The sequence below is a fragment of the Aspergillus tanneri genome (genome assembly GCF_003426965.1).
Source record: "Aspergillus tanneri strain NIH1004 chromosome Unknown AapTan_1_pilon_pilon_pilon, whole genome shotgun sequence".
NCBI classification, from domain to species: Eukaryota; Fungi; Ascomycota; class Eurotiomycetes; order Eurotiales; family Aspergillaceae; genus Aspergillus; species Aspergillus tanneri.
This window is the reverse complement of record NW_022984628.1, coordinates 4,637,868-4,665,184: the sequence shown is the minus strand read 5'-3', so window position 1 is coordinate 4,665,184 and position 27,317 is coordinate 4,637,868. Positions and strand designations below refer to the sequence as shown.

Sequence of the window (27,317 nt, the reverse complement as noted above, 5' to 3'; positions counted from 1 at the left end):
TCCCTACTGTCCCTACTGTCCCTACTGTCCCTACTGTCCCTACTGACCCTTTTGGCCCATTGGCCCTCGATCGATGTCACGTGACTCCCCACCTTGTTTGTTTACCGCTTGTTTCCTCTTCCTTTCTTCCTTTCTTCCCTTCTTCAACGATTCCTTCTTGTACATAACCTATCTTGTAGGTTCTATGCAGGCTGGTTTTCCATTACATAATACCCGCTTCAATCCATTCTCGGAATGGATTAGTATGGACACTCCATATCCATTCTTATCCATCCTTATCCATCCCGAGGTCCATAATGCTTGGCATTATTACAGCCGGTGCATTACTCTCCATATTAAAGTTATTAAACGTATTATTATATATAATAATAAAAGCAGACTTAAAGAAAGAAGGTATTAAATTAATTTCTCCTTTAAACATGTTCTTCTGAAGCACATTTTGTTCCCAATGCTTTAAACATTCTACTTTTTCAAGAGTATCAGCCCAATTTGCGCCCTTTCCCATGAGATTGTACGAGTGCTCCCGAAAAAACTCGCTCTGGTTCATCACTATGGCTGGAATAGATAAAATATCTATTGCCATGGATAATAATCTAGGCCAGCGTTTTCTTTGCTGATCTTAACACCACTATTTAAGCGCAGATATTTTACTAATATTATATGGATCTCCATTACTATAGTCCTTATATTTATCCTCACTTGCTGGTCGAGTATACTTTCCTAAATTTTGAGCAATCCGATCAAAAGCATCAAGATCTTGATATTAAGATGCTTTCCTTTCGTACAAAGGAAGAAGTGGGAGGAGGAACCCTCTCCTAATAAGATATCCAAAGCTTTTTGACTTTTTTTTTAACATAGGCTTTTGCTATTTTGTTTTCCAATTAGCACGAATATACTTTGTACGGCGGTTTGGATGTAGGATAAGGGCCGCTGTATAAAAAGGCAAGTTGTCTGTTTTACTATAGTATTTATTAAAAATCTCCCACCTCTTTTGAATCCAAGACGAGAACTCCTTATCAGACGTATGATCAGACTATTAGAAAGTATTAGTAAATATTAATTCTATTAAAAGTCAGATGCATACTTACAAGGGAACTTTTAAAATACTAAATAAGAATATCTATAGTAAAGAGAACGCGATTAATTGTTGCATTATTTCCTTGTGTTTCTAAAGTTGCTCGATGGAATGGTTGAAGGAAAGACTTGATTATACAGAGTCGTTCCCAGTCATTTGGAGAAAGATAGTCAGCCTGGAGTGTGGTAAAGTGATTTTTTGTGTAGGTATTAATAAATCCAGCCTTTTCATCAGCCACAACAAGTATCTAATACCAGCTATTCTATCTTGTACAATTATCAAGTGGAATCATTCTTCCTGCTAGATCCTTAAACTCCTTTGTACGACTTGCCGAACCACGGATATGTGAGATAATATTATAAAGCTTGCCCAGCGGCCCTATAATCCAAAAAGCTAACTGTTTCCTCTCCTTATCACCTATTTCTCCTTTTGCTTCTTGTTCGTTATATAACTCAAGTTGATCCATTTCAATTAGATTGTGAAATAGAAAAGCTTGTACAGCCAAATTAATAATATAGCCAATACAGCGAATTTGTCGAAATACAGGATCCCATTTAATCTCCTCTTCCTTCCAAAGATAAGTGCTCACTGTACGGCAGAGCATATTATTTAAAGAGGCATTATACAAATAATCGAGCCAAGCTTTTGTACAATCCCATAGTCCTGAAGAACTGGAAGAAGAACAGCAAATTGCTTATCACCACTATAATTTATCACTGGACGAAGGGCAAGGAGGGCTTTTAAGAGTTTTTCCTAAGCTTGATCAACAAAATAAGCGCAAATTCCAAGAAAAAGAATCCGGTTCGGAGAGGTCCATATATCAAGTGAAAGGTGAATATCCAATAATGCTAATTAAAGCTTTTTTTGTACAATATCTTTTTATGTTTGCCATGACGATTCAATTAGCTTAGGGACTGTAGAGTGAGCTGTAATAAGATAATTTTCTAATTCAGGATTAAGCACCCGACAAAATGCATGAAACTCTGGCCATTTAACAATCCAGAATAAAAGGTTTCGTACAACAATTAATAAAACCAATGCCCGATCGATAATATCTTGATTAAGGACCTTTTGGAGGACTTGAGTATTTATTTCTCTTGCATGGCCTGACGAATCTGCTGTATTATAGAGTTACTGAAGTTTATCAAGTATAGCTGATTGTACCCGACGCGGATCTTCTGTAACCTTAATCTAATGCTTTGAATTCAGATGTCTTCGAAAATTAGTAGTAATTGGACTACTATATAGTAATTTAGGTGGAAATAAATGCAGTAATAATCGGTTTTACCTTTAAATTCCGTTATTGTTTACTGCTGTACGAGCATGGGCCATGTCGCAAGGGCTGTCCAGCTTCGTGTTGATTAAACTGAGCTTGAATCTAATATTGCTGAAGGAGCAAGGAGTGACAGATCTGCTTCAGAATCCATATTCAGATAATAGAGATTAAAACTTGAGGGAAAAATTGAAGTCTAAACGTGGATGTGTGGAGATACTGGAAAATGGGGTTAAGCAAGAAGTGGTAAGGCGGCCCAGGCAGGAATGGAAAAGGATGGACAAATAATCCATCCATATCCATACTAATCCATCCTCCGATGGATTGATTCGCTTAGTAATACCCGCGATGGAAAACCAGCCTGGTTCTATGGGTTCAACCCTTGACAATATATCCTGGGAACAAAAAACATAGTAGTAAACAGACTATCTAAAAAGCCTTTAACTAAAGAAGCTGTATAAGAGGCTAAGGAAGATAATATTAAGAATTTTCTAGCAAGGGAGTTTAGTTTTGTACTTTTGTGGTAAAAGCCTTATTTATAAAAATTATAGGCCCCCAGCCTATAACTTCTAATAATGTGAAATCTGTGGATTACCTGGATTTTTTTACTAAGGAATAGTTTAAAGAGTCATAGAAAATAGCCAGATAGTTAATAATATTTAAAAAGCTAAAAAAAATAAGCAGCAAAAAGTACTATACCTTTTAAAAAAAAGCTATAAAATTTTTTATATAAAATAAAACTTTTTATTAGCAAGGCACTGTTAATTAACTGGTGTAAAAAATTATAAATAATAAGGCTTGCTAAAAAACTATTTTTAAAGCTATGCATATAAAGCTGGAATACTGTAAAAAACAAGGTATATATGTAAGGGGCTAGAGCCCCTCAGCCTACTCGGGCCCTCAGCCCTCGTGTTTCCTTTCTCCTCGCCTGCCACATGATTAGTATATTGATTAGTACACTCTATCATGTGACTTCCCCCCCCTTACTTCGCAATCGTCTCATCGCTGTTTCCTCTTCTCTTTCCTCTTCGACGATTCCTTTTGTATCCACCCTAGTTATTAGGTTATAGAGGTTTAGCCCTTGACAATAGGAATCTGTTGAAAACCAGGATGCCTAAGGCACCTTCGGGTATCTGTTAGGAGCGCTCGGAAGCGCGATAGCTAGATCCTTAGCTAAGATGCTTAGTCAGGTGCGAAGTGTTTATATTCGCACCCGCGGGCCTGAACTCTTGAAGGCCAGCGATTAGTTCTGCAATATACGTGGTCCTATCTTCTCTCCCATATAGACACTCCATTTCGCACCGTAGCGCCCCATTCAGCTCGTTACCAACCCCCACGCATAACAAGAAGAATATGCAGGAAGGCATTTTAGTTAAATATTAACTATATTAGTTCTATGCAGCACAGGAGAAGCAGGAGAAACAGGAAAAGCCAAAGAAGAAAAAGCTATATAAAAAGTTTATTCAAAATGGGGGTAGTCTTACTGGCTTTAAAGCCTAACAGCAAATTGAGGAGCAGCAGAAGGAGAAGGAGATATCCCAGAGACAACAAAGGCCCCAAAAATGTAGTAACTGTGGCCAAATTAGCCATAACCAGTTAAAATATCCAATTAAATAGCTCTAGTTTTATTATTATCTCTTAATTTCATATTTCTTCATGGTGGTTGGTGGTAATACTGGCGGAGGGGCTGTGTGCCTGAAAATGCTTGACACTCGGTGTCCGATTAAGTTAAATGTTAATATTTATCATTGCCATATGTACCGCTCAATGAGCTATTGGACGTTGCCCTAAAGGACTTAAAAGTTATGAAGAAAGGCATAGGTACGGTTATCGCTGTGCTTCGTTGGGAAACCTAAAGCTCAATCTTCCCCTCTTGCCACCCACAACTTACGAACTCAGATGAAAGCAGTCATGGGACACAGCTTCTCCCGTACTGCAATCCTGACAAGTAAATCGCTGAAGACTGACTGTACGGGTCGAGCACAGAGGAAATATTCTAAGCAAAATAACCCCAGAGCGCGTTATTGGGCCTTCAGAGCTCATTTAATGTGCTTCCTTAGCAGGTAGGATGAAGTGCACTTAAAAACGTACGTAGAGTTGTAAATTCCCTAGCTCCTCACCATTCTCAACATTGACCAGTGGGTTTCCTACACTGCTTTGACCAGTATATCGAATCCAATCTTGTGTTTACTTATAGTATAAAAATGTACTGTGAAACAACAACAGTGGGAACCTCACAAAGGCACACTCCCCTTAATTAGAGGAAGAATGGAAGTTTGAGCCGACGATTCGCACCCGAGGTCGAAGTACTAGAGGCCGCATTAGATATGGCACTTTGCGAAGCTGATCCCGATTCTGCAGTAGACGCAGATGGCGTAGCACTTGAGCCACCCGATGACGAAGTTTTGGCAGAAATAGAGCGAGCAACCGTGGTCGAAGTTGAAGTCGAATTAGCGTTGGAGCTTTCGTGTGCCACTACGTCGGCGAGTTTCAAGACAGACCACGCGCGTTCACCACCACCTGGAAGATATCGTCTATTAGTACCTCTCGTTACCTTAAGCACCCCAAGGGCAAACTTACATTTGTCAAGAGGCCACCCCAAACAGTCAGTATTGCACTCATCGTCCGAGGCGAGGTACTTCTTGGCTGGCACGGAATCACCACACCAGCATTCTGCGCCCTTATGCAGGGCTGCCACTTGTGCTCCTTTTTCCTGACATGTTTTGGAACAATGTCCCGGGCTCTGATATGTGTATGAATTGGCCTTTTCAATACTGCCGGGGTTGCTGTAGCAGCCAGTTGACTCGTTGTCGGCGGAGACAAGGAGGGCCAGGGTGGCCACCAAATAGACTGGGAGGAGTTTCATATTTTCTGCGGATAGGAATCTAGCAGAAGTGAGAGATAACTACCTTTGCATATAATCAGGAAGGGGGAAAGCAATGCTTTAAATAAAGATCGCCCCTGCTGATTTAATTAGAGGGTCACCAAGTCTGTCCTGGCCCGACGCTGGATGTGTCAGAGTCTTCAGCCAGAGGACCTAAGCAACATGGTAGGGAGACTAGGAATGATCGGGCCTTTATCCTTGACCAATGGATGCCTTAACAGTAACCATTTCACGAGGGATCGTCCGTTGGAAATCCACCTTCCGTCCGAACTACCCGAAAGGTTCATTGCTTGAAAGCATGACAGCCATTAATGGTGTTGGCTACACACATCAGATGTAGGATCTTAGTAAACAATTCAGTATTGTCTTTTGCTTTCTTTTTCTCCTTGAATTAAATTACGCACTTGTTTGATTCATCCATAGTTTGGTATTAGACAATATTTAAAAGAACTGTTTGGTCTAAAGGCGACAAATATTACTGATTTTTACAATCTAATCAACTTGGAGTTCTGCGTATTGAATTTTAGCAATATATTAGATAAAGTAGATAAAGTAGATATGTAGGTTGTTGGTATATTGCATATCCTACACTATTGTGCTGGTAGCTGTTTCACGAGCTGATGAGGAGTGTCTCGTATAATCGTATTCTTTTTTTTTTTTTTTGTCAGCAGATCGTGCTACAAATTTATACAAGTTAATCAAAACTTGCTTCGCTACAAAATGTGAACACAAGTGCTTATTATATTTATAATAAATTATAAGGCAAAATACGAGTTGAACTGCATCTAACCTTAGTTCTACTCCTTAGGATATATTATATATCGTCGCAAACATACATTATAAGAAAAGTCATATAATACAAACCAAAATGAAAACCTAGTAATACTCTTTAGCATAGCTATATTTTTATTATTTATGGATATTTTGAATGCCCTGAAATGAACCTAGTGAGCGGAAGTGATAATAGTAAACGTCCCTGCAAGGGCATACGCAAAAAAAAGGTTTCGCTTGCCCTGAAACGAACGAAGTGAGTGAGAAGGGTATTGTCATCCGCGGGCCCTACATGCAAATTAGGAGTGCTAAAGTATTCAGCTATTGTGACCAGCTATCATCATCGACCAAATCATCAGTGATCAAGCATCATCAGTGGTCACGTTTCCTTGGTGGCAATATTCATCTTACTGCTGGTCACTACAATATCACACTGTTTGGCTTGGCATGAGGCCCTCTAACACCAGAGCTTACCTGTAATAAACTATCGCTAGGTTACATTCCAGTGGAGTCCCTAGTTGCGGACTGATCGGGCATGACCCCTTTGCTGGTTTTCTTTTTTGGCCAGTACCACATATATTGTAACAATCACTAGTGCTTGGTTTCTACCATTACGTCCATGGCACAAAAAGGCACTATGTTTGGTCGCAGACCAAACACCAAGCTTCTATTTAAGGTTATGATCTCCAACGCAGAGTGTGTTTTTGTCGAGTCGTCTAAGACATGGCTTCTGAATTTATATATTAGCAACACTTTCTCTTGCTCATATAAATAGGCCCAGAGGAAGCGGGAAAAAAATCCCTTGGATATTTAACTGCATGTTCGGTGACAACCTTATTCCCAACTCTGATTCTCGTAGTGGTTGAAGGACTAAAAGAAAGCATCCAGAACTGGCTAGCCCTGGTTTCTACGTATGACTCATTTGACTTTCTTAATTAATTCATCAACATTGTAACAACAACGGAACAAGTTGAATATGGGGCATCAGATTATAAACAATGGGGCTTCTAAAACTTCGCTCGGAGAGTATCCAAATGATTTATGAGGCCCTGGATTCTACAAGAGATGCTTTTTTCTTTTTACTATCATGCCAGCAGGCCTACATTGTCCTCAATGCACCCAATAACCAATCAAGGACATTCCGATCTATCCTCATATATTTCTAGACAGGCAGATAGAAGTCAACAAAATTGTGTTGTCCTCACTCTCTAAATCTCACAGGACGAATTTCTGGTCCTGGATGAAGCAGTTGCGCCAAATCGGTCACATTTCTGCCATCCACACCGTCAAATTTCTTCTTAGTCTTCTGAAAAATCTCTAAGTCCATATATTTTTCATGGAACTCCAGCATCATTGTAATTTCCGCTGGGCTTAATTGCTTATAATCTACTACCTCGCCACTCGAGCTAAAACTGCGGTACACTCCGTCGGTAGCAAGGTGGTTGAAGCCTTTGAGCGATGGCGAGTGTTTCAGGGATGGGATGGCCTTCGATGCCTCCTCGTCTTTCTATAGTAGTGTCAGTATCGTGCGGATGCAAGCTGTCAGAAATACTCTTACTATGCAAGACATGATTTAAGTGATCTGTTTGTGCGATATAATGAAACTCTTGATTATATTGTATAATAGAGAGAGTGTAGTTGAAAGGAGGTGAAGACTTCTCTGAGAGATGTGGTGAGGGGAAGCTAATACTCGAGCTAATGCAGAGAGAAAATGCTGACGTGATAACCAGTGGTCACATGCCCTGAAAAGGGATATAAAAGAGCCTTAAGCTACTCTATTAAGTAGTTTCCTAGTTATACACATGACCTCATCATGCAAATATATCACATGTGCGGGTCATTTGTTGAGATACTTCAAGACACAGATGAAGGACCTTACAAGGCTCCAACTGTCCTGGATCAAGGACCATCATTATTCCACTATTAACTTGAGACGTGCCTGGGAAGAGTAACATCACTGTGTGTACCCATTAGACTGAGCAGTGCCGAGAAAAGCCCAAGTCAGCGACAACATTGCTATTACTCATACACATGAGTTTGATGTAGAAAGGCTGAAGAAAGGTCTTCGTTTTAAGTCTCCGCGAGAACTGTCCCTTCCTGCACCCACTATCAGATATCTCAGCCAAATCTACGTCTCTTACGCGGTTCCCGATTTGCTAGAGAACTTTGGCTTTGATCCACTGTTAGGTCGATAGAGAATAATCGTATCCGAGTCCAATTTCGGCAGCATGCCGAGCTTTCAATTTTTTTGCCATTTTATAGGCTTTTTCCTGACTCTTCGTGATGGTTTGGTTCTCTGCGCTACTAGATATAAAAACACTTGACCATATGAAGACGACTGGTCGAAGACCAGTCGCATCTAACGCCCTATATAGTAGCGAAGGCCTTAGTCTGAGCACCATACTGGGTTCAACCGCGACACTCTTTCTACTTTATGTTCCCATGATTTCTACAGAGCGTGATAACTCATGGCACAGCACCATTCAATATGGATGAGGTGATGTCCGTCGCTGTAAATAGAAGTGAACAAGATACACAGGATCCACTCCCCAACATGATGAAATTGAGATGATACGCCTAAGATATGATGTGGTGCTGGAACAAATATCTAAGTTGTGTTGGAGTGAAATCAATTTCTTAGATTCACGTTCTATAACAAACTATCTTTCAGGTTTTCTGTCGTTGAGTATATCATTTTCAGCTGCACCTTAGTATAAAAGCTGTTTTCATTCAAGGATGTGTGCGGCATCGTACCTGATGGATATCTGGTAACGTTCGGAATCTGATAGATATTATTAACAAGTCATGCATACTATATACTATTGCTATTAACAAGTGGATATATGCAATTGTTCATATAGAATAGAAAAACATAATTGAAGAGCTCATCTCTAAAAGTGGTAAATAGCCGGCTGTGAATACCTGATTAAGCAAGTATCTCGTACGCTCCAAACCATTTACTCCACCTTAGTCACAGAGTATAAGGGCTATGCATGGATAACATGACATATGAATAAATGTTCTCAGTTGTTTTATTATACTGGAAATTATTATTAAAAAATCACCCCGTAATACACTGGAAGCACCATACTTAACGAATCCAATTCAATAGACACCCAAGCTGGCCTAAAATGACGCCATTTAACCCCTTTAGGAATGAGATAGTCACCTGATTGTACTATTCCTAAAGAGGAAGTATATTCTAATTACCGTCCAAACACCGTTTCTGAGAGATTCAACCAACAACTCTTCCATTCAACCAACTCCTCCACGGCTAAACATGCCAATGTGGGCGACGTATATCGAAAAATTATGAGTCTTCCGCTTCGCAGCAGTACTGGTGAGCTGGAGAATAATTCTAACGTGCTGAGTGAAGCTGATAAGATCGATCCTCCTCCCGACGTGTATCCTCCACCTCCTCCACCCTTATGCCAATTTGACTCCTCAATTGAAGCCTTTCAATTCCTGCAGCGATTCGCCCGAGATAATGGTTTTGCAGTGGTAAAACGCCGCTCGAAAAAACGTCCTGGATCCGACGATGTCCACTATATCACCGTTGTATGTGATCGATCTCGATCCGGATCCCAGAATGAGCCACCAGTTGAGAGACAACGCCGTCGCCGTGACATAACTCAACGAATAAATTGCCCTTTTGAAGCGGTAATCTCCTTTTCCCGTAGGAAAACCTACTGGGAGTTGAGAGTACGGAATCCCAATCATAACCATTTCAAATCATCGCATCCCTCCGCACATCCTGCCCACCGTCGTGATGATCGCCTCCGATATTCTTATTCAACAATGTCATCTAAACTGCCATACCCATCAGGCGTCCACGTCCCCAGCTACACATGGTTCAAATCTGACAACAGTCAAACGCTGGACTGGGACTTGCAAGAACGCCATCTCGAATTCCTAATTCGCAGTGGTCTGCATGGGATTGTCATTGCCGGAGCGAATGGGGAAGCAGCGACTCTCAGTACGGAAGAGAAGACGAAACTCCTCCGTCTTACACGCTCTATTGCCAAACGACTAGGACGTGCAGATCTCCCAATCACATGCGGGACGTATGGTGGATGCACACGGTCAATCATCCAGGATACAAGGGTTGCTGCGGATGCGGGAGCCAACTTTGTGCTGGTGTTAGCTCCTTTTTTCCATTTCGCGCTGGACAGCGCGACCGTTGTGGCTTTCTTCCAGGAGGTCGCGGACGCGTCGCCGATCCCGGTGGTGATATATAACTATCCGGGAATGGTGAATGGGTTGAATGTGAACTGGAAGATGTTAGAAATTCTGGGTGAACATCCGAATATTGTAGCAGCTAAATTGACATGTGGAACGATTTCATCGGTGACCAGGACAGCGGCCAAGTTTGGCCCGGGGTTGGATACAGCGGATCCTGCATTTGTCACGTTAGCGGGCCAGAGTGATTGGTTAGTTCCGTGTTTAAGTGCCGGCGGCGTTGGATGTATCACCAGTCTGGCTAATCTATACCCAAAGGTGAGGCTTTGTAGTAAACGTTAGCTTGATGGTCTAATGTATGAATTAGACATGTATGGAGATCTTCGACCTTTATAACTCTGGGAAAAGAGCAGAGGCGGAGGATTTGCAACGTCGGCTTGCAGTCGTCGAATACGAATTTGTTAAGGGGGGTATCAATGGGACGAAGTGGGTTGTCGCGAAATATTTGGGATACCCGGAAGAAAACTCCCGGTGTCGGAGACCGCATCCGCAGTTTTTGGACGTCGAGAAGAGAGAGTGGATCGTTAAGCAAGTACATCCACTGAAGGAAGCCGAGGATATTATTGTCGCAAGACACAATTAGTGTGCGACTACATTCCCTTTGGTCGATCGAAGGTAACGGGTGAATATCCACATGAAGCTTACGTACTTGAATGTGTTGTTCAAATCGGAGCCGACCCGCAACTGTGAACCACTGTTCCTGGACCAGTAATCGACAGGGCATTATTTGGAATGGATGGTTGGTGTTTTGCTGAAAGATTGCTCTTCTCGGGGCGCGACTGTGGAGTTACAACTGTATTTGGCCAGGTACACGAGAGGCAAAGTTGAGTACAACGTTCTTTCGTTGCCTGGCATGCGTGCCAACTGACAGCCGTGTTGGTTGAGCACTGGACACACTAAGGATCTAGTTTACGACCTAACAGCAAGACGATGTTTCCCCGAGTCCAGCGTCTGCCTTGAAGCATAGTTGCATAGAGCTAGGAGTAGGCCCCGGAAGGTGACAAATGGGGTCCCAATCTAGCGGAAGAGAGGAAATATGCAATAAGGGGATGGAGCGTGTCATTGTTGCTACTAACCCATATGGGCCTAATTAATTTGCTCCAGCAATCTATACATACTTACAGGAGTGGGTTACACCTATTAATAAAGACTAAAAGAGCACCAAGGCACTATTCCAAATACTGACAACCCTCACTGTGGCAGCACTCCCTGCGGGTTGTGAAACACATCCTCCGGATCCACGTGATTCTTAATCTTACTTAACCTCTCCAGATTACTGCTCCAGTATGACTCGCGCGGGTTCTTCAGTCTCGGATCAACGTACCCCGGATACACACCGATACCGATCCCCGGCGTCCCATCCCTTACAACTTCATTGAGCCCATCCAGAAACTCGTACGTCGTGGTGGACACAGGCCCCAAACTAACCGCATACGACTGCATCCAGAAGAGCACATCGCGGTGCGCGTACCCAGTCGCATCCATCGGCACATCGTTGATGGCACCCCCCTCAAGATCGAAGTACAGGAGCCAGATCAGTGCCCCGGACGGCTTGGTAGCCAGGAACTCGAATAATCGATCGATGCCTTCTTCGGTGATGGGTGTCTTCTCCGTGAATGACAGACAGCGGGAGTAGAACGATGCCGGAATCCCGCCTGTCAAATCTAGAAGCGACTGCTCCGTCCAATGCGCAAGTAGCCCCAACCAGTCCGTGAAGACAACGGTGCTTGAGTTCGTAACGCCAGGAAGCCGCCCGGCCAGGCCCAAGGTGTTGAACTCGGCCTCGCTGCCGAAGTAAGTGCCCGAGATGACCATCGCGGGCCCCGTTATCGTGCACACACTGGCGAACTTTCGACTGAGCTGCGGGTCTGTGATAAGCGATTGCCATTGCTTGAAGACAGCAGCGCGGGACTTCGCATCCCCGAGATTGAGTGTATAAGTGTACACGACTGCTTGCCCCGGTGCTTCTTCCGTCCGTAGTATGAACTCTGTTACCACGCCGAAGCTCGCACCTGCGCCTTTGATCGCGAACAGAACATCCTGGTATTGCGTGGATGACACGTGCACGATGGTCCCGTTGGCCAACACAACTTCCGCCTCGAGCACGTGGTCGAGTTCCATCCCCCACTGACGAGCTGTTGGGCCCAGTCCGCCGATGGTGGCATGTCCGCCGATTCCGATTTGAGGGGAAGTGCCGTGTGTGATGGCGCGGTTCCCAGCGGCATGGAGGTGGGAGTCGAGTTCGCCGCTTAGCATGCCTCCGCCGACGGTGGCCTGCTTGGTCGTGTCGTCGAAGGCGAACTGTTTCATGTTGCGGAGGTCGGCGACGATGGCGCCGTCCGTGCCGCCCAGGCCTGTTCATTAGCTTACGCCTGGGTTTGTTCATCAGGGAAGGTGGTGCATACCATAGTTGGCATAGCTGTGGCCGCCTGACTTCGCCTGCACCTTGTATCCATGGGTACTCGCGCAGCGGACAACCCCTGCGACTTGCTGCGATGTCTTCGGGAATGTCACTGCAGCAGGAGTGACAGGGAAGTTGAGATTGTACGGCTTCACGGCGTGTAGTTCGTAGAGAAGGTCTCCGTCTAGCGCCACGAGGGTGGCATCGTGATCAACGGCAGCAGTCAGGCAGTTGCGAAGAGTGGCCTTATCAGCAAGGGCGGCAGTGGTTGTGAACAATGCTAGAAGAGAAAGGAAGAAAGCGTATACCATAATGGCTCACTGTTTTCATATATATACAGTTTGTGACCACGGTGAGGCCATGGATGAGGACAACTTGAATTGCATTGGGAATTGTCGGGCTTTTCAATGATGTTCAACCTTAGCTAGGGGTTTCTCAACTCCCCCTTGATTTTGAAGACTTGAGGACCCAGGTGGGGCGGACCAAGGTCTCGGCTGAACCTGAGCATAGGTGCTCCTTGATTTTCGGGATGCTTGACTCAGAATGATCTACCAGTAAGTAGTCCCTAGCCTCCACTTGCTTTTTATAGCAGGTTGAGGAAAGTTTAAATCTTAGCGTTAATGCTGGGTATCCCACCCTGCATATTCGTAATTTCCGAAGCCACAATGAGGTGAATCTATTTCCAGCACATTTTGATGCTGACCGTATTTGGTTAGCTATACAACTCTAACATTATAACTAGTTGTAATGCTGCACAGAATAAACTATGCCTTGAATTTTGCCTATTTTTTAAAAAAACAATCGAACATAACACTAGAAACCTTATTTTTACTGATAAAAGCTCAGTATCTCTTAGCCAACGAAGAGGAGCAGTACGAATCTGGAGAAAAACAGAGAAGTCTCATAAACAGTCTTGTATATGGCGTCGTTGGAAGGGGAAGTCTGATTGTATAGTATAGGGACGTTTTTTTTATAATAAAAAGGGTCCTTTATATATTGGACGCCAGAAACTGCTCAAGAGAAGCGGAAATCTAAAAAGGAGGTTAATACTACTAGAACCCCTTTATAAGGAAGAATGGGAGCTTGAAACTACCATGCATAAAATAAAACTTCGAAACGGCCGTACTCCCGGCTGTTAGCTAAAAGGAAGCACAAAAAAAAAAAAAAAAACAGGCCTTCTTGTTCGGGAGTCTAATGGTGGGATAGATTGGCATAGATATTAGGAGATTCTTCTATCAAAGCTGCCTTTTTTTCGCCTAGAATTGCATGATTAAGCATCCTGATACTATAATTGTGGAGAATGGAGCACCAGCTTATCGCCAGTATTTTTAACACCTTGTGTACAATACTCATGGGTTTAAACTGGTCCAATGGCCAGGTAACTACTCTACAGCTACTTAAGAAGTACTTACTAACTATATAGACCAGGCAACTCTCCAGGCCTAAATGCAATTGAACCTGCCTGGCCATGGCTAAAGCGGCGTACAACTTTAAAAGGTGCCTCTCGAGACAAGAAGACTAATAAGGAACACTGGTATAAGGCATGGGATAATCTGCCTCAGGTGTAAATCCAGCGTTGGATTAAATGCCTAATTTGTTATATAAAGAAAGTAATTAGGTTAGAAGGAGAAAATAAATATAAAAAAGGCCGTACAGGAACTAATACACGAGAGTGGGAGGGTCATCGAGTTAAGGGGAAAACTTTCCAAGCGCCATAATCTACCAGAGGTGATATAAATAGCTTCAATTTTGTATCTATTTTATAGAAATGTTGGTTTGGAGCCTGTTGCCATATATTTTACTGTGGTGGAAGCTTACACACGCTTACAACGCTAAAATTACTAGAGCAAAAAAATATTTTGAACGTACCTCTGTACTAGATAAAGAGTTGAATATTTATCTCTTCCATTGCATTCCAAGGCCCGAGCCATGTGCCTCTGTGCTTTATAAGATGAGTATTCTGTTAGAAGTAGGGTTAACTGGCTAGAATTGGCTGCTGCTCTTACGATATATAGCTTGATTTTGCTTGGAAACTAAATGTCGCACATCGCGTGAAGGCTACGCCTACTTCTCTATGGACAACTTTTGCTTTGAATTATCATTGCCAGTCCCGGCACAGCTAATGAGCTTCCATCAATTCCTCTTTCAGGGCTATGTTTGAAATAAAATCAAGACCCTGAGGATAAGTAGAACAGCTGTTATGTACACTAAAATTCTCATGAAGCGCACTTTTTGTTCCAAGTTAGCACACGAAGATACTTTCGCAGCATTCGGTGTCTGGTAGTTGTCTACATTGAGGGTCTAGAGGAACTTATGAGCCAAATTAAATAAATGCTTAATAAATATGATATATCTAAGCCATTTCCTTCATGAGCAAGATTCGGACAGTTTCAGGTTCATCATTCCATAGGGCTGTACATTAAAGCGACAGTCCCTTCTCAGAAGTATAGGAGCTGGCAGCCGCTTAATGTCGTTGCGCCGGGAAGAGTATTAATATAAGTCTGTTCCAGGCCACTTAAGAATGCATTTGCCAAATTTTCAAGAAGCCTGGTCACTATCGCAAAATTTCGGAGCATTATGTTCCTGTCTCAGTGACAATGGACTCCACATCATATAGGTCACAAGGAAACTCACCTGGAAGATACTCATTATCGAGTGAAAGTCAATCATATGCCTCTCCTCTTTCCTAGTGCACTGGATGTAACAGAATGATTAAGAGTTCCATATTCACTCCTCTCCTCAATAACATAACTTGGTGCAGGCAGCACCTTTGATCTTGGAATTGCATTGTTCTTCAAAAGCAGGTCAACGATTTGTGCATGGCAGAAAGCCGTGGCTAGCACTAACGGTGTTTCATATCGACATACTATATTGGTATTCGCAGTGTTCGTCAAGCGACTTAATGCAAGATTTGCCTTACATGGCTGGTGGATATTACTGATGCTCCTGTTGGATGACTCTTACTATAGACTTCTTAGGTTAAAAACAGTGTCTCAAACCTATGTATAAATATCCGGAGAATTTCAATCCTGGTAATGACATAATAAATAATACTAATGATTATAAACGTTGTCATACATGCGCAAAAAGAGACCAACAATAGCAGTACCACCTTCTTATGCCATACACTTCGATCTTCTGTCACTGTATAATCCATCAGCTATGCTCAATAGCACAATATGCACCGTTCCTACATTCTCTTATTTCAGGTCTTGCTTTTGCTCAAAGTCCAGTACTGTGAAACTCTTAACCCTGTTGTCGAGCTTCACGGCACCCACCTCGTGAACAGAGAACTCCAGGTCCTCGCATTCATCATCCGAAAAGAAGAAAACTTTCTGACCGGGAAGCAGCTCATTAATAGTGACATAGAAGCCCTTCGGCAAGAGAGCCTTTGCGCAAACATCGGTCTCAGAGCTCTTCCAGTAACCAGTAGTAACCTCCCACGCAGAGGCGGCGAGGGGGAATAGAGCGAGGGCGGTAGTAAACTTCATGGTGGGCCTCTGATTTATAAGTAGTGGAGGAATGGATTGAAGAAAGCTGTGAGCTGTAAAGCTTGAGAATTGGTGAAATAATGCCTAGGCTTGTTGGGAATATGCCTTAAATATAAGGGCATGGCATGCTGTCTGAGAGAGATTACTCTAAATTGGCATCCCTGCAACCAACCTGTACCTGATGATGTACCCACAACACATTGATTGGGTGTGCTGCGGAAGGCCGCAAGCAAGGGGTGCAGCTACATTCTTAGCTGTTTTCAGTCGGGACGAACCCAAATTTTTCCCGGAGACGGCCGAATTGGAGAATCCCTTTGCATCTATTAGGTTAGCACAAAGAAGAAAAAAATATTTGGAAAGTGCCAAGAAAAGTGGTCACCAGTCTTTCTTCACGGTGAACCCAGGCTAAGCCTAGTTAAGAGCTAGACTTATATTATATTATTTCAATCCCAAATTTAATTACAGCCTGTTTTTGGCTTATAAGTTATACCTCGCCGCCAGCTCTTACCAGACTATCCACAGGGCCTCCGGCTTATTCTGTGCTATTCGAATGCGTAGGAGCGTCAAGAATATTCAAACAATACCCGCAAAACAGGTAGGTAGCAAACAGTTGGATTTTAGGCTTGCCCATTGATTCTGACTAGTTCGTGTTATTCTTAATAGGTAGTGAAGGGACTTTTTTCCAAGTTATATTCTGTGAATTCCCAAATCTGGCGCCTTTCTTTAGCGACCGTGCAACTTTGTGCATTATACCATAAAAGGTGGTCTCGACACCAACTTGGCCACTAACTAGTTAACGTTCAACGTGGAATCTAGTTTGATTTACCAACGAACATATCGGGGATAGTAACACGGCGCTGACTCCAATGCATGCCGATAGCAGGTCAGAATAGCTAGACACGGCCCATCTGACGGGAATCAGAAGTTAAGGCCGATGTAGAGCTGTTGCCGTCTGCTAACCCCCCCGGGCAGGCTACATTCAAACGAGTATCGTGGACGCTCTCGTCCAATCAACCAGTGACTAATCTGTAGGTTAAAGTCAAAAATACAAAAAAATGCATTGAGCTACAAGATTGTCAAGCTATAGGAGGGTACCATTCCGCTTCAAGGAAGCAAAAGACAGAAAGTCCCATTGATCAGTAAACCAAGGACGGCAAAACTCCACTGCCATAAGGATCAGTTGGGGAAGGAGGGCTGAAGGACATCCACTGCTGTAGGGCCATGACATCGGTCAGCGCCTCCTCTGCGATCAGAACCTGCTCTTGCTTGAGACTGCTGTTATCCTGATCGGTTGAGCCTCTCCGCCTTGTCTCGGCCGGCAAACGAATACCCTGCGACCAATTGAAATAGTTGGTTGGATCCCAAATCTGCTTGATCTCGCGTAACCGGCTGCGATTCTTCCCGTAATATGCCTGTTCATGAGCGTCTGGCTGGAGTGTGTCGTCGGGGAAATTCATGATGGTGGCCCATCTGACCATACCGTATGGGCTTAAGTTGGGCTTGAACTCGCCCAGAAACTTTCGCATGGGCTGCTCGAGCCACTTCTCTTCCCATTCAATCATGACGTATGTGTAGTAGGTGGACCTGCGCCAGCGGAAAGCCATGTCTTCACGCCGCCTGTCGTTTGCTGCCCCTCCAGCGTGAATCCAGACGACATCCATCTGACCGGACTCGCCTGCGAACCGGCTCTTGAATATCTGCATCCACTCTCTAATAATGCGGGTGACTGGCTCGATTTTCTCCGGGGTGTTCTCGAACACGAAGGAAGTATAAATCCGGTAAGCTCTGTTGGTCGGAAAGGCCTTTCTAGTCTCCTCGATCCACTGCGCTGCAAGCGACTCGTGTAGATAGCGTGACGACGGCTCCTGTAATGATCGCTGTTTTAGCTGCTCCTTCAGCCGGCCCTGTTGAGGCGTGGCATCCTGTGGAGTCCAACTGTCGATAGCCTGGTTGAACTGTTGCCGGGGACCATTGTAGGAGACTGTAAACCGAACCGCCAGGTCACTCCTGTTGTTGGAAAGATCGCAAATCCAGGTGCTGTCGATGGTCATTTCCCTCGGCCAGTTCCAGGTATAGAAGCTATTCATCGTGGGGAGGAACAGGTCGGTGTCGTCACGCCCCGGAAACCAGGTATATCGCCCCGCGACGACAAACGGGGTCATCAGCTGTTGCAGGGCAAACTTCATCTCGACGACGACGCCGAAGTTCCCATTTCCAGCGCCGCGGAGGGCCCAAAAGAGTCTTCCCTCATTTGAGTTGGGATCGTCCCGCTCTGACACGGTCACCTCATTCCCCTCCGCCGTTACAACAGTAAACTGCGTGACAGTGTCGCAGCCCATACCGAAGCTCCTCGTAAACGGGGAGAGGCCGCCCGCCAACATGAAGCCACTCACACCGACGGTGGGACAGCGCCCTCCATTGATAACCCAGCCATCGAGATGTTTGCTGACCAGTTCCTTGTACACATGAAACCAGAGTGCGCCACCCTTGACCGTAGCGCTCCTGGAGTCCACGTCGAGGGCCACTTCGTTCATTAGGCCGAGTTCCATCAAGATCCCGATATTCGTCGTGGAGGCGCCCGAGTAGGAGTGGCCCCCGTTCTTGACTGTGATTGGGATTTTTCTTGGTCTTGCGGCCCGGATGACTTCTCGAACATCGCAGGCACACTTGGGCTGAACCACACATGGGGGGGTTGAAAACCGGTAGAGGGTGTTGGCGGTCGCGATATGACGTTCATAGTCATCCTCTCCCCGTTCGTAGATGGGGATTTTCTTTTCCCTGAATATTTTGATGACCTGCTGAATATCCGTATTGGAGTATGGGATCTTCTCGCGGGTAATTGCGGTAAGGGTCGACATTTTTTGATACAGTTTATTTTTAACTTAGGCGGGCATTGATTAAGGGCAGGTAGGTAATGAGTTGTGTGCAACGGGAAGCATATACTATGTGACAGATACTAAGTGAGTTACACAAGAGCAGACACAAGCGGATCGATATGATACTACTTCTGGGTTCTTATACTGGTCGAACTGTAGGCCCAAATCTAGTGAAATCTTCAATGTATTTCCGAAGCGCTTACCCGGGCTGGGATTCATCATGTACGGCGACAATTCAAGTAATACCTCGCCTCGCAGCCCTCAAGCAGTCACCAGTGGTAGCTATTATGTACTTGGAGCCGGCCCATTCCGCTCATTGCGGGGGATTGACATTGAACTGTGCGTAATTGAGTCAGTAGGTTGAGCCAGTAGATTGAGCATGCCAAACTGATGGCCTTGTACGCCGCATTGACTCGGAGCCTTGCCATGCAGAGTTGCTGAAATTATTTTCTAGAACATTCGTCAGTGCATAATAATGCCGTCGAGCCTATACCACAGCCATCAAGAGAGTTGGGCAGGCACTACGCTGTTGGGTAGTCACTACCCTTGAGCCGAAACTGTTCCCAATCATACGTTCGTGACAACTCAGAAGTATCCTAGACCCTGATTAAGAGAACAGTGATATCTTTATTGGATGGCAAGGTTGCGCTAGGCAGATATTTCTGTACGGTGGTTGGCAGACCCCACACTGGCGAATCCACCACGTTCCAGAACGTCCCGACCAAAGTATTCGGATATGGCCTGCATGTTTGTTGCCGATCAAGGGCTGGAATTATGCACAGGCGCCTAACACATTCCGTCGATATGCTTTGTTTGTTCAGATGCTTGAGGACATGCCACCTTCCAGCCTTCCTCCTGTTGTGACTGATGACTGACAATCGAATTGAGCCTCGTCTGGTTGTTATATCCAATTGTCTCACTTCCGAGCGTGCCAATCATGGCCCGAATCATGAACTGACGGGGGGGTTCGTATAACCAGCTTGGGACCATGTATAACCGTAGATAGTATGTTTTATGGCCGCGCATGATCCCTTCGACCCCATTTTCCTCCATACAATCCCCCGCGACAACTGTTCGACCAAATGATAGACTATATGTGTGGCTATAAGTTCCAAACAGCCAAGGGGAACATATTGACATACGGCCCTTCAGATGGATGACGTCGTCCTCCCATGAGCGAGATAGTTGATTGGGGCCTCGTCATCTCGCCAAAGAACCTTTTTGTCGTCGAGCAAGGCAACCGAGAAAACAGCTCTCAGGTAGGGAATGAGAGTGAATTAGGCTCTTTAGGTAGTAGTCTGTGGATCTCCATTGAAAAGCCCAAGCCCTCAATGGATTCTTGTAATACCAACGCCTATCTATAGGGTATCTCGCCTCTTTGCTATAATTCCTGGCAGAACTTGAATTGTTACATAACGTATCTTGTGGTCTGGAAGTAGTGTCAAACCCCCCGCCCCAGAACAAACAATAGGCATTTTTCTGGGTGATATTGGCAAAGCAGCGTCATCAAAAGCTATTTTCAAAATATTCCGATTCATTCCCTATTTCATACCTATGGTGTACAGACTCTAGTTAGTATGCACTTGAGTTAGAAGCTGTATCGTTTGAGTAGTTTTCGATAAGTATCGCCCAAGATTTGCTTCAGTGGGTAGAAAATAATTTACGAAAACCAGTCTTCTTGACCAGGAGAGCAAAGTTCCTCAAATTCTGCCTGCTGTCCAAGCAACGATGATCCTGAATTGAAATCATCTACTAAGAGCGACCCAGGATACAGTACATTGGTAGAGCCTAGTATCATGCCAAGCTTCAACAAAAAGCGTAAACCCGTTCGTATCCACATTCTGCGCCTGGACCCTCAACCGAAGGTTGGCGCCTCTATCTACATCTGCCATAGAGATGCTCGTTATCACAGATGGAGGCCGTTGGAATCTCATCGCAAAGTTGATCCGATACTCCCTTCTTTGTCCAGGTAAATACGGGGTGGTGTAAGACCCACCATCCACAAGTGGGAGGCTATCCGATCGCGCTGCACCCCTAATTTGACGCTCTAATTCTTCGACTCGACGCAGCAAACCATTGTCAGGGACCGGGATTGAGAGTCGCTGGAGCTGACCCTCTAATTCTTGGACGCGGTGCGCTAAACCAACATCAGGTGCCGGGACTGAGAGTCGCTGAAGCTGTCCCTCCAGTCCTTGGACTCGACGCGCCAAACCATTATCAGGGGCTAGGGTTGAGAGTTGCCGAAGTTGCCTCTCCAATCCTTCAACTCGGCCTTCCAAATGGCCATTAGACAGCAGGGGTTGGCTGTTGGGGTTGGAATTGGGATTACTGCCGTTGGGCTTGTTGTCATTGGCACTGTTGTTATCAGTAGCGTCGTCATCATCGTCGTCGTCGTCGTCGTCATCGTCTTCATTATCATGAAAGTCGCCGGGGCGATTACTAACTGCATTTTTGCGGTTGGCCATCGAGACTGGAGCGTTTACTACGAGCCGATGCCCGTAAATCGGGGGTTTCGCCTCTCCCTCGCGTTCAAACCTGAGGCAGTCGTTGAGGAGGCCAATCTTTCGGCCCATATCCCCGATCTGAGCCAGGATGAATGCATTACCACTGAAACTACCGACATCCAAGCGGCCTTCTTTGTTAACAGGCTTTAGATTGGGGTGATTGTCGATCTCCAACCGGTATTTGCCTTGACGTATCAATGTATAATGCTCCGAAGGGATCTGCTGCCTGGCTTGATACGAAACCGACATAGCTGGTGAAGGAAGGCCCCTGGAACTGTAATAATCAAGGTATATTAGTTTAGATATGTTGGAAAATGTCTTTATGTACTCACCGGCTATAATACTCTGGCGGTTTGTTAAATCTGTTCGATGACTGGTTGTGTCGTAGACAAAGAGCTGCTCAACTCCTGCACGATCCGTTCAAGGCACAATGCATAGGTTATAAGTTGTCCCGGCGGATCCCTCTTTTTCCCTGTACAATAATTCGACCCAAGTAATACCCAGTTCGGATTATTGCAGAGTAGAGACCTACGTAGCAATGCCCAATCCTACCCAAGACAGCATTCTGCGGTTGCCTGATACAAGTAAAACGCTCTCGCTTTGTTCTTCTCTTCCCCGCACGCCTGTTAGACCTATTAATCAACTCCTGTGCTGGGGACTCGAATCCTCTTAAAGCCCGGAAATAGGTTTTGTTCCATCATTAGGCGGTAACCTCGTCCAAACACTTCATTAGGCTGAAGTTGTCTTTAACCCACAGACGTATTTACAGACGTTCTTACGCCAGCGGGATAGGTTACAAACAAAAGGTACTCAAGCCAAGCATTTGTGTATCGGTTGAACATCAACCAACCCCGTGGGGCTAGCCTGGAGTGGTTCGGTTAATGGCCCTATCGGGAAGTAAATCAAGCATAGGCATTTCAAACGCAAGAGGGGCCACTTCTCCAGGAAGAGCGACGGAAGCACTTGCTCTTTTATGCTTCACGGCACCCCGTGACTGCCTCAGAAAATCTTGATCTCTTAGCCGTATCCAAACTCTCTTTAAATTTACTTACCATTCTGCATGCTCTAGTCCTGTTCTAAACCTTACTATGCTCTGGCATGTACTCACCTGACCCACTTGAATGCAGGGGTGAGAGTTGCCATTCTGCGGTGTGTGACGATAATATGTAACGCAGCATCGGTTTTCTTTTCTCCCATTTTTAAGGCTTTGCAACGACCATAAAAGAGAAAATTGACATTCACATATACGTTCTGTGCCAGAAATGAACCTTGTTGCCATCGTCTATTGCATCCCGTGCAACCTACATATCCGAAGGGTGGTCTTGTGGCTGCTTTAAGTAGTCCCTTCCGGCGTCACTGATCCGGAAAGGCAGTCCGACTGGTAAGTGGCTGATAGATGCTATCGCTCGGCGATGGGATAACCAAGAGTCCGATATGTTATATTTATCTTTAAAACCTCTAAGAAGCATCTTTCCAGCTTCCGGTTGGGCTTTGAAGCTTTTCAATTCCTACCAGTTGTCGGCTTTTCTTATTTGTTGAACAGTTCGTTCCATGGCTTGCTTTCCTTCAGCTTCTTGCCCGCCCCCTACGAGCTGCTTCTCACCGCGCTTGTATTTCCCCGGTCAGAATAGCGGCAGCATAGAGGCCAGTATCAATATTTATTCCCTCTTTCATCATGTCTGCCCTTGGTCAGAAAGTTGCACCTCATATCCCCTCACGTAGATTCCACGCAATTGCGAAACACCTCGCCCCGGCAACTTCATTAGACGCGACATCAGCAACCGATTACCATACAACTCACAACTCTATCGCGAATCCCATTGACACAGTAAATTTCATAAACAACGAATTCGTTCCTTCAAAGGCAACTCAATGGATCGATGTCCATGATCCAGCAACAAATAACCTTGTCACGAGAGTTCCACAAAGCACAGATGAGGAGCTACGTTCTTGTGGAATCCGCCGAAAAGGCTTTTCCTGCATGGCGGGCAACTAGTATCATGGCTAGGCAACAGATCCTCTTCAAGTTTGTGAATCTCATTCGTGCAAACTGGGATCGCTTGGCTGCAGCTATTACCCTCGAACAGGGCAAGACATTGCTGATGCCAGAGGTAATGTGCTGCGTGGTCTACAGGTTGCTGAAACAGCCTGCGGGATTACAACCAGATTACCGGTGAAGTCCTAGAAGTTGCTAAAGACATGGAGACTAGAAGCTACGAGAACCGCTGGCCATTTGTTCATTCAGTAAGTTGATCCCGAAGGGAATCAAACCACAGAACTCAACACTAACCAATTTGCCTAGGCTTTCCTGCGATGATTCCCCTATGGTGCCTTCCCATTGCTACCGTGACCGGTAACTGCCCCATTATGAAGCCCTCCGAACGTGACCCCGGTGCAGCCATGATCCTCGCTGAATTGGCGAAAGAAGCAGCCTTCCCACCAGGTGTCATCAATATCGTCCACGGTACGACCAGGGCCGTCGACTATATCATCGATGAACCTGCTATCAAAGCTATTAGTGTTGGAAGTAACCGGGCTGGTGAATATATCTATACCTGCGGCTCAGCAAACGGCAAGCGTGTTCAAGCCAACCTTAGTGCTAAGAACCACGCTGCGCTACTTCCTGACTGCAACAAGAATCACGCTTTGAATGCAATCACGCCGCTTTTGGTGCAGCTGGTCAGCGCTGTATGGCTTTGAGTACACTCGTCACCGTCGGTGAGACCAGGAAATGGATTCCTGAAATCGCGGAGCGAGCGATCAAGTTGAACGTCAACGGTGGGTTTGAGGATGGTTCAGATTTGGGGCCTGTTATTACTCGAGAGCAAGAAGCGTATCGAGGACCTGATCACAAGTGCTGAGGAAGAGGGTGTTACTATTCTGCTTGATGGAAGGGGCTGTAAGCCTGAGAAATACCCGAATGGCAATTTCGTGAGTCACCCTCAATGCCACCTGCTTTAAAGATAAAATCATATTATGTGATGCTATATCTGGATAACTGACTCACGCGCTCTTACTGCCCCAATAGGTCGGACCAACAATTGTCACCGACGTCACCCCCGACATGAAATGTCACTAAGAAGAAATATTCGGGCCCGTACTCGTGTGTCTCAGCGTTCCAACTCTCGACGATGCCATCAATCTTATCAACGCAAATGAATACGGCAACGGCGCTGCCGTCTTCACAACCTCCGGACCCATTGCCTCGAAGTTCCAGAAGGACATCGAAGCAGGTCAACAAGGAATCAACGTTCCTATCCCTGTGCCCCTGCCAATGTTTTCGTTTACCGGGAACAAGAAGAGTATGGCTGGTGGTGGTGCGAACACTTTTTATGGAAAGCCGGGTCTGCAGTTCTATACTCAACAGAAAATGGTGACGAGTTTGTGGCATAGCGAGGATGCATCCAGTACCAAAGCCAGTGTGATAATGCCAACCCAATCGTGAATTTGACTTGTTATGTACATTTATTTTTCTTTTTTGTGTCTTTCTGTTGCTGAGTCCATTATCCTGTGCCCTATAGAGCAATTCTCCAGTCGAAAGACGAGCAAAATCCCCAGAGGTTGATAGATTACATACATAATGGAGTGAAACGAAATCTATGCTTTCTAGATTACATCCTCATAGTCTTCTGTATCTGGTTCCTCTAATTTATCATGAATTCACAAGCAACCCTTAACCTATCCCTTAGTTTCATAAGGCTAAGGCAGATCCAATCTGATCACCACACATAAAACAAGTGGCTATTTTCACCAGCCTTAACCTGTTGTACCCGAAGATATACGCCCAGACGTTTTATATCCTAGTTGAGCATATGCTATACAAATGGCCTGTGCCAAATATATACTGCAATTTCAAACATCTAGCATAGAGTATTTACTTCTATACAACTAATTTCTATCGGACTCACTCTACAAGCAGCAAAGGTTCTCTATATACAACAAAGGTCATATTCACGGTGGTCATAACGATTTCTAAAAATCCCCTCGCTGTCAATGTGCCCTTGTTGTTGAAATCCAATAAACTGTATCCTACAATACCCAGTTAAAAATTAAATGAAAAAAGAAAAAAAGTTGTCAAAACTCATACGGTATTCGCGCATGAAAAACTTGCACTACGGGGGTCATCGTGAATGGCCTTGCCGGAGGAGTAGAGACCAAGACCACACTGAGGTTTGCTGAAATTAGCATTTAAAGCGCTAGATGAACAGATAGAACTTACCATGATGATACCGATGCAAATACAAATTGTGTTGACAATTGTAAGGAGAATCTTCTTGGGCGAAGAAAACCACTGTCCCTTGTTAAGGTACAGCCAGAATGCACCGGGAAGGCCAAAGCTGAACCAACTCGCAAATAATGCTGTCTGTTATTTAAGAATTAGCAAATAATATTTCTTTACTCCCGAATATTCGTCGTAGGTAGACTAGGGCAACGCACCATCAAACTGAGAAGGCTGCTAAATACCGGAATAGCTGCGGATATGATCCAGGCGATAACCCAGAGACCTAGGGCAATACCAATCCAAGATCCAATGGCAATAAAGTCTCGCTTGTGCATGTGATTGGTACCGGCGAATATGCGGGTGTAGATGGATTTACAAGCAATGTGGCCGTTAATAACACCGGCAATAATGATCTGAATCGGTTAGTTTTTAAGCTTTTGTTTTGTGAGAGGCAAGCGTACAGTTGGCAGCGCAATACCGTAGGCGACCTTGGACATCAAAGGACTAGCTGAGCCAAGTGCTGGGGAAGCAACATCATCACCAGCGTAACGGTAGATGACAACGGCAGCAATAAGGTAAAGAGAGATGTCGATACACTGGAGTAGGGTGAGTGCTTTGGGGAAGTCTTTTGGCTCCTTCAACTCGGCGATCATGTTAAAAAACGTATTATGGCTTGCTAGGACCTGTTAGAAGGTACCGCCTCCATCTCTGTGTTTGGACTTACCATATGACAAGGCAATGTTTAGGGCTGAGGTGAAACCAGTGACTAGATTTGTCTCAGCTGTAGCTTTGACAACGCTTCCGGTGTTTTGAATAGCGATAGCAATCATTGTAATAAGAACCGCACTGAAGATACTAATGAAGGCTGAGATATAATTAGTCTGCGCATGAATTCCGACGGTAAAGACTCACAAGCCAACGAAAGCCACGACATCTTTTCCAGGGTCCGTGGCAGGGAAATGAGAAGGGAGATAATGAGTCCAACGATCCCAAACACAATGGAGCAGGTGGCATGTGAGGTAAGAGTGTTCATGGCCACCGTAAAAGTCAATAGATGGCTGGCCATAAGAAAGACCAGAAACAGCATCTGACCAACGAAAAGCACCTCCCGACCAAATCGACCCATGAGTACTTCGCCTGCATCGGCCATGCTGGAAATGTAGGGATATTTCCATTTGAACTGTCCAATCACATAACCGGTGTACGAGGCCAAAAGACCCAAAGAAATAAGAATCACAGTTGCAGGGATGAGGCCCAAGCCTGCCACGGCCGCTGGTAAGGAGAGAATACCCAGCGAGATGGTTTCGGCGACCATCAGTAGACCACATTGCCTGTGAGAATAATTCAATTAGTCAACTGGTAGAGTCAATAGAATGAATGTATGAGTCCATACCACCACTTCAAGACCTTGTACTTGACCTCTGCAAATTCTTCATCGCCAAAGACATCTTGGCGATAGGCTGTTGTTTCACCCTTCTGTTCATCAATACCAATGGAGGCATGGTTGGTTCCTGGCTTCTCTTCCTGGCCAGTCTCAAGGTTGGTCGTGGGAGGAGTTATATCCACGATTTGAGGATTCAT

General features: G+C 44.9%; 8 protein-coding genes across 8 annotated transcripts; 1 reads left to right on the top strand and 7 right to left on the bottom strand.

Moving 5' to 3' along the window:
- Positions 1–4,605: 4,605 nt before the first annotated feature.
- Positions 4,606–5,214, bottom strand: ATNIH1004_003513 (uncharacterized protein; the record flags this gene model as incomplete). The annotated part of the gene is made up of 2 exons (XM_033568190.1): positions 4,606–4,868; positions 4,929–5,214. 2 exons carry the CDS (start codon positions 5,212–5,214, stop codon positions 4,606–4,608), a joined length of 549 nt encoding a protein of 182 aa, XP_033430185.1.
- Positions 5,215–7,204: 1,990 nt separating this feature from the next.
- On the bottom strand, positions 7,205–7,573 carry ATNIH1004_003512 (uncharacterized protein; the record flags this gene model as incomplete). The annotated part of the gene is made up of 2 exons (XM_033568189.1): positions 7,205–7,510; positions 7,562–7,573. 2 exons carry the CDS (start codon positions 7,571–7,573, stop codon positions 7,205–7,207), a joined length of 318 nt encoding a protein of 105 aa, XP_033430184.1.
- Positions 7,574–11,433: 3,860 nt separating this feature from the next.
- Positions 11,434–12,954, bottom strand: ATNIH1004_003511 (FAD-dependent oxidoreductase; the record flags this gene model as incomplete). Its single annotated transcript, XM_033568188.1, has 2 exons — positions 11,434–12,596; positions 12,648–12,954. The coding sequence occupies 2 exons, from the start codon at positions 12,952–12,954 to the stop codon at positions 11,434–11,436; spliced, it is 1,470 nt and encodes a 489-aa protein (XP_033430183.1).
- A 2,830-nt stretch (positions 12,955–15,784) lies between these two features.
- Positions 15,785–16,134, bottom strand: ATNIH1004_003510 (uncharacterized protein; the record flags this gene model as incomplete). The annotated part of the gene is made up of 2 exons (XM_033568187.1): positions 15,785–15,787; positions 15,880–16,134. The coding sequence occupies 2 exons, from the start codon at positions 16,132–16,134 to the stop codon at positions 15,785–15,787; spliced, it is 258 nt and encodes an 85-aa protein (XP_033430182.1).
- Positions 16,135–17,270: 1,136 nt separating this feature from the next.
- ATNIH1004_003509 (FAD-binding oxidoreductase) lies at positions 17,271–18,992 on the bottom strand (the record flags this gene model as incomplete). Its single annotated transcript, XM_033568186.1, has 1 exon — positions 17,271–18,992. One exon carries the CDS (start codon positions 18,990–18,992, stop codon positions 17,271–17,273), a length of 1,722 nt encoding a protein of 573 aa, XP_033430181.1.
- Positions 18,993–20,755: 1,763 nt separating this feature from the next.
- Positions 20,756–21,763, bottom strand: ATNIH1004_003508 (H-type lectin domain-containing protein; the record flags this gene model as incomplete). The annotated part of the gene is made up of 1 exon (XM_033568185.1): positions 20,756–21,763. One exon carries the CDS (start codon positions 21,761–21,763, stop codon positions 20,756–20,758), a length of 1,008 nt encoding a protein of 335 aa, XP_033430180.1.
- Positions 21,764–23,394: 1,631 nt separating this feature from the next.
- Positions 23,395–24,959, top strand: ATNIH1004_003507 (uncharacterized protein; the record flags this gene model as incomplete). The annotated part of the gene is made up of 5 exons (XM_033568184.1): positions 23,395–23,625; positions 23,725–23,758; positions 23,817–24,202; positions 24,268–24,347; positions 24,629–24,959. The coding sequence occupies 5 exons, from the start codon at positions 23,395–23,397 to the stop codon at positions 24,957–24,959; spliced, it is 1,062 nt and encodes a 353-aa protein (XP_033430179.1).
- Positions 24,960–25,595: 636 nt separating this feature from the next.
- ATNIH1004_003506 (uncharacterized protein) lies at positions 25,596–27,317 on the bottom strand (the record flags this gene model as incomplete). The annotated part of the gene is made up of 7 exons (XM_033568183.1): positions 25,596–25,679; positions 25,734–25,877; positions 25,952–26,149; positions 26,198–26,412; positions 26,461–26,601; positions 26,649–27,067; positions 27,130–27,317. The coding sequence occupies 7 exons, from the start codon at positions 27,315–27,317 to the stop codon at positions 25,596–25,598; spliced, it is 1,389 nt and encodes a 462-aa protein (XP_033430178.1).